The sequence below is a fragment of the Lactuca sativa genome, chromosome 4 (genome assembly GCF_002870075.4).
Source record: "Lactuca sativa cultivar Salinas chromosome 4, Lsat_Salinas_v11, whole genome shotgun sequence".
NCBI lineage: Eukaryota > Viridiplantae > Streptophyta > Magnoliopsida > Asterales > Asteraceae > Lactuca > Lactuca sativa.
In genome coordinates this window covers 92,637,546-92,644,388 of record NC_056626.2, presented here as the reverse complement: position 1 = coordinate 92,644,388, position 6,843 = coordinate 92,637,546, and the positions used below count along the sequence as shown (strand labels likewise).

The 6,843-nt window shown below is 32.4% G+C and overlaps 1 protein-coding gene across 1 annotated transcript; it reads left to right on the top strand.

Annotated features, from left to right (window-relative positions):
- Positions 1-4,291: 4,291 nt before the first annotated feature.
- Positions 4,292-6,461, top strand: LOC111892398 (vesicle-associated protein 4-2). Its single transcript, XM_023888448.3, has 7 exons — positions 4,292-4,643; positions 5,230-5,300; positions 5,463-5,544; positions 5,636-5,754; positions 5,830-5,907; positions 5,991-6,110; positions 6,224-6,461. Exons 1-7 carry the CDS (start codon positions 4,361-4,363, stop codon positions 6,281-6,283), a joined length of 813 nt encoding a protein of 270 aa, XP_023744216.1. The 5' UTR covers positions 4,292-4,360; the 3' UTR covers positions 6,284-6,461.
- Positions 6,462-6,843: the final 382 nt, after the last annotated feature.

The window sequence follows — 6,843 nt, the reverse complement described above, 5'->3', positions numbered from 1 at the left end:
ACTCTCGGTAAGGAATCTTTATCGGCTGCTCCCGCAACTCCTCGGCTATCATTACCAAATAACACTTAGTCAAAATCCAAACAATTCTTCTTAGGGTAAAATGACTATTTTACCCTTGATCTAAATGGACCCATGACCTAGGCCCAAATCCATAACATGAAGGCCCAAATCCATCAAGCCCATTAATGGCCCAATTTTCTAGATTAGGCCTAACTTCCCAAATGGGCCTTCCCTCAAATCCAATATACAATAAAGTCCATTATCAACCCAAAAGAATAATCCACTAAGGCCCATAATCAACTAGTCTAAGGAAATGGCCCAAAAAGGCCTACTGTCGCAACGAACGCATGACGCTCTCTTGTGGAATGTTGGGCGTTCCTCCTTGGTTCAGATCGCGAGCCCCAGTGGGAATGCAGCTCGTTCCTAAGAGCTACGTAGGGCGTTCGCATCCAGCTTCCAAAAATGGGCCATTAAGCACTTAATGCTTAAGCCATGCTATCCGATCACAGATCCAAGCTATTTAGGACCTCTAGAGCTATAAAGTCACAGACTTGGTGACTTTGCATGTCCCCATGATTCCAAACCTCAAGAAATAGCAATCAACTTCCATAAATGTGGCCCTAACTCTTGCATGAACCCATTAAGACCTCAAAGATCGAAACTTTATTGATGTAAGGACACCATTAACATCAAAGGTGACAACCCTAGGCTTAGTTATGACATCATTGGTATTGTAATATTTTGAAACATTATTTGTTATCTCAATAAAAATGTTTTATTAAACTGAGATTTTCCATAACAAAACAACTTATTATTTTTAAAGCATAAAGAAAAAGTTTTAATTGATTTTGTAAAATGGAGGATGTTACAGTGTACCCTATCCAGATCGTGAGGTGGCCTAAGAGCTTAAGCCAAAAGAGGCGTCGAGTGGTTTTTCTAGAAAAACACTCGGGACATGGTCCTTGCGGTGGGGTGGACTGGAGTGATGTTGGCAATGCGGTGGAGCCAACACAAACATCACATGGGATTTGGGAGGTGTATCACAGTGTAATTGACCATTTGTACCAATCCTTAACGACAACACATGTACTAGTATATGAAATGTCGGAGTAACAAACACAACCAATCAGGGGAAATTTTATGGGTGAGATTCGTGCCTCACTTATTGCATTGGGTCGTGTCAGTCACGTTATTAGTGAACATGATACTTACCTTATGGAGTTGTGGGTTACTGATGAATATATAGACCCGCAAATAGAAAGTATTTGATAATAATTACAAAGTTGATTAGAAGAGAGTAATTATTAATGATGAAAATGAAGATTAATATTATCTTATAATATTATTGTGATGAATGAATAATTAGTTACAAAGATGATTAATAAAGTTTAACTACATATAAAATCTCTAAGGAAGAATAATATTATTTGAGCATTATTGTGTTGGTTATGTGATGTATTTGATGTCATGCTATGTGAGAGTTTGAATGCATGTTTATATGATGTTTTGTCTAACCCATTTTGGATATGTACGTTCCCTAACATCGTATTTATGATTGACGCACTTAGTGTATATTGACACTTGTGTTCTTTGTTTGTTGTTTGTCTTCCATTGGTACAAGTAGCATAGTTTGATGGCTTGGTGATGATGAAGACTTTTAGGTAATTCATTTAGCATATTTTTAGTGATGATACCACTTTGGACTTGTCGATGAGATTTCATCTATTTTTGGATTTGAAAACTTGTTTGGTGAACTTAAACTTTTGAAAGATGTTGTTTTTGATATTTAAGTAACATTGGTGATGTTTTCAAATAAACATTTAACAAGACTTTCGTTGCATTATTCTGTAAAAAAATGTTTAAAATAAAAAGAAAAATTTAGATGAAAAATCACGATGTGGTATCAAAGCCATGTAATAAGTGAACCGAATACAAATGTCAGTATTAAAACTCACAATGTAGATTGACTCACATAGGTTGCTTTAGATTCTTAAGAGGGGAGGGTGTGTGTTGAGAATTTAGGATAGTTGCTTAAATTGTATGAAAACTTTCCTTCCTTTATGTGGTGTTGAAAAACGAAAATTTTTCTATGTTCAGGAAAATGTCTGAAATAGCTGCAAACAACGAATTGGACGGACCAGACGACAACTAAAACGATCAAAGGGCTAATAATAACTTAAATAAAGTACAATGACTAATATAAAACAAAAAAGTTTAGTAACTAAAAGTACCTAAACCCTTAAGTAAATAACCCAATAAATTCTCATTTAGTAAGTAGACAAGCCAATAAATAACGTATTAACATTTATCAACCAATGGTATATTTATTGAATAAAACTATTTTTTTTAGTATTAGTAAAGATTTTTATTAAAAGACCATGCTAGTTAAAAGCTAGACAAATATAAAGTAGAAATTACAAGTTACGTACCAAAATATGGGAACATCATCAATCATGTCATGGGGAACATCGTGAATCATTCCAATTCAAACTATAAATCTTAGCTATATTTTTAATCCGGTTAAACACCAAAAATTGGATATCATTCGCCTGTCATCATCAAAGAAATCTTCATATTTTTAAACATAAATGAGTTTCTCACATTTCAAAGCATCCAAATTATCATGTATAAGTGTATAATAAAACAAACGACCATTTTGACATCTGAGAATCTGTCTGAACATCTTTCATTAGGGACAAAAGACACAAAGGCTTATTGGATGTGCATTGATAAGGCTACTTCAAAAACCGATCCAACTCCAAATATAAAACAGATAATCCAAATAGATTTAAATAATTCAAAGAAAAACACATAAACTAGTTTACCGAATAAATCAAAGAAAAAAAAGATTGGGTATTTGATAATATGACTCATCCATATTGCTATTTCAAATTTTGATGAGTAACCCATAAATTAGGCCACTACATTATAATCCAATGAGTTATAATGAAATAAGCCACTAAAGTCATCCATTAAATGCAAATAAAACCCACTACATACGTCTCCAGTTTATTAATAATTACCTATCAATCCTTGTGAGGGTCATACAGAATTTTCATTTGATATAAAATTTTGATTTGAATATATATATATATATATATATATATATATATATATATATATATATATATATATATATATATGATACTAAAATTCCATTTTATATAAACAAGATACAATGAGTAGCCTAAGCGAACAAATATACATGGTTGATAAAAATACAACTTTGTGATGGGAGTATAGCGATTAAAAAATAAAATTTTATACAACAGATTTAGGATTCGAATTTTGCCTTATCTAAGATATTCTGCGATTGCACGATTAAAACAAGTTGACATATGGTACGATGTAATATAATTTTTTTTAAAAATAACAAGAATAATATTTTATACAAATTTAAAGATAAATGTCAAATTAAAATTGGTAAAAATTGATATCGAACTAGGGAAGTCAACAAGGCTAACAGTTTTGCACTTTCTGACATGTCAAACTGAATACGCCGACGTTTCGTCTGTGTAAACAAACACGCAGACACGTGGGACCATCATTATCATTAATTTATTAATATTATCCAGCTGCTAAACCAACTTTTTGCTATAACATTCACTTTGCTACCCTCAACTATTTTCAGTACCAAGATTGCTCCATTAGCGTTTATGAATTCAACAATTTTCCCTATAAACAAATATTGATTTAATTAGTCACACATTTTCATTTTTAAGGAAAAATAAAAGGATATGTACAATGATTTATTCAAAGTAATTTATTTATGAAACATGTGAATGTAAAATGAAAAGGTTTTGTACCATGATTTATTCAAAACCATCTTGAATCATGTGAAAGTAAAATGAAAAGCTTTTTATTTGTGAAACACATGAAAGTAAAACGAGAATATATAGACTATTTAATTTTAAGTTGATACTTAAACAACACTAACAACAATATACATCTACAATCCGATTAAAATATGGTACGAGAAAGATATATATTAGACTGTCAACAATTATATCTTTACATTAAACAAAAGGACTGCTTCATATTTATCTTGTTGATACTTAAATTTTTTTAAAAGTAAATATTATAAAAAGAATTCGGATTTTTCATTATCATTATTACAAAAAAGTATATAAGTTGATGCCATATTCAAAGAAAAATAAAAAAATTTGTAATCTTAATGGAGATAATATCAAAATTCAAAAGTAAGGTGTCTAGTTTTACAAATAAACAAAAGGTTGAGGGTCGTAAAAAGAAAATCAGAGAGAAAGAAGCATTTTTCTTCGAGCGAGAGAGAGAGAGAGAGAGAAGCTCTTATTTATCAGAAGACTGCAAATCCGCTTGTGAATTATCTAATTGACCGGAGATGGCCATCGTTGACGATAGAACTTCGTCGGACGGCAGCAGCGGTGGTGGCAAAGTTTGGGGATTATTTAAGTTACCCTTTCGGAGCACAAATAATAGTTCCACGCATACAACTTCCTCGACTTCTTCATACCAAATTGAAGGATCAAACCCTCACAACAACATCAACATCAACAATAACCATAGCTCGAGCTCCGGCAGCTCGGTCTCATCGGTAGCTAGATCTCTTCTTCCAACACGACGTCGTCTTCGACTTGATCCGCGAAATAAGCTTTATTTTCCCTGTAAGAACACTCGTCTTTTCTACTGCTCCCTTTTCTCCAATAATTACTAATTTTTTAGTATTACTTGTTCGATATCCTACCTGTTTGTTTCTAAGTGCATGAGATCTACTTGGTTTTTTTCAATCGATTTGGAAATTTCTGTTTTTTAATGGTGGTTTCTATACCAGGCTTGCTTATTTGTTTGTGAATTGAAAAATGCGAAATCGAATCACATTACTTCTTGACAGTTTAAGAGTACTTTTTGTTACTCCGATGATGTTAATTGGTATCTTCCTACATCAGCTGTCAATTCGATCAGGAACCCATAGATTTACTTATGCTAAATCTTATGTTTTAAGTAGCTGAAATAAGTGCTAAATCGGACCAACACAACTATTAATTAGGTTATACTTCATTTGTTTGAATTTATTTATAGATTTACAATTTTGTATCATCAAGTTTTTGATGTAAACAAGTTATTAGCGAGAAATTAGATTTCATGGCTTGTGGAAGTTCACATACCTTTCTTATATTTGCTAAGTTAAATTAAATTGACTTTTATGATTCTTACAAGCATGAGTGTAATTGGTTCTTTTCAACTCTGTAGATGAACCTGGTAAGCAAGTCCAAAGTGCTATTAAGATAAAGAACACCAGCAAATCTCATGTAGCTTTCAAGGTATGCTCATAACTTTCTTTAATCCTGCTAATATTTTCCTATATTCTTGTATCAATTTCACAATTATAATATCACAAATTTAACTCTATCTCTTATTTAAATACAACTTTAACCATAAACCTTAATCTGATATATATATGCTGTTTTCTTGTATTGCTAAAGTTTCAAACAACCGCTCCAAAAAGCTGTTTCATGAGGCCTCCTGGAGCTATTCTTGCTCCTGGCGAGAGTATTATTGCAACTGGTATTTATTTTTTAAGGTTAAGTGCACTAAATAGTTGCATTCTACTTTCATTTTTATTGCTTATGTTTTAAATGGTTGTGAATTGTGACAGTTTTTAAGTTTGTGGAGCCTCCAGAGAACAATGAAAAACCAATGGATCAAAAAAGAAAAGTCAAATTCAAAATCATGAGTCTGAAAGTCAAAGGGATGATGGATTATGTACCTGAGCTAGTGAGTTATACTTATACCTATACATATAGATAAAATTGGTTTTTGGTAAATGAGTTTTATTCTGTGTTGACTCAGTTCGATGAGCAGAAAGATCAAGTGGCAGTGGAACAGATTTTACAAGTTGTTTTTCTAGACGTGGAACGCCCTAGCCCTGTAAGTAGATTCCAAATTATTATTATTATTATGTGTTCTTTATACGGTTGAATGTGAAATTACCTTTCTGTCCCTGTTTTAAGGCTTTGGAGAAATTGAAACGTCAGTTAGCCGAGGCAGAAGCTGCTCTTGAATCCCGCAAAAAACCTCCGGAAGAAATCGGGACAAAAATTGTTGGTGAAGGTCTTGTCATAGATGAATGGGTGAGCTCTTAATTGTTATATATTTGAAAAATTGACTTACTTATTAAGTTATTATTATTATTATTAAATGTTGATATGCTTGCTAATGTTCCTCTCTTTGTTGCATTATTTAGAAAGAGAGAAGAGAGAGATATTTGGCCAGACAACAAGTTGAAGGCGTAGACTCGGTTTAATAAGTTTGTTCCTTTTATGTTCATTTTGTATCATTTGGTGTATGATCATGCAGTACAATCTGTTCTGTCTTGTCCTGTTCTGTTCTCTGCACAAAAGAGTTGTGCAGAAGACGTTTGAAAAAAGAAAATGTTTCCATGTAAAAAGCTTTGGTGAGTTGAATCTGTAACTTGAGGGGTATATGGTAAGTTATCACATTCAAGTTGTTGGTGGGTGCATGTACAATTGTACATGGTACAAGGTACAAGTCCATACAGCACAAAGGTACTACTTGGACTTGCACACCCATCATTCACTTTACCATCAAATCTAAGATTGTTGTGTATTACTTACTGTGTGTTGATCTCTGTATACTAATAAGTAAATTAGCCCATTAAATAACCAAGGTTTCTTAAAATCGACACTCAGTATACACTAAGAAACATTTTTAATTAGCGATAAGAAACAACACCTAAATATAAATTGAAATTTCAATGTAATCTGAAGAGCTGTTTATTCAGTTGGAAACTTCTTGATGATATGTTTAAGAACATTGGTTGTTGTAGTTGAAGCTTCATTAGGA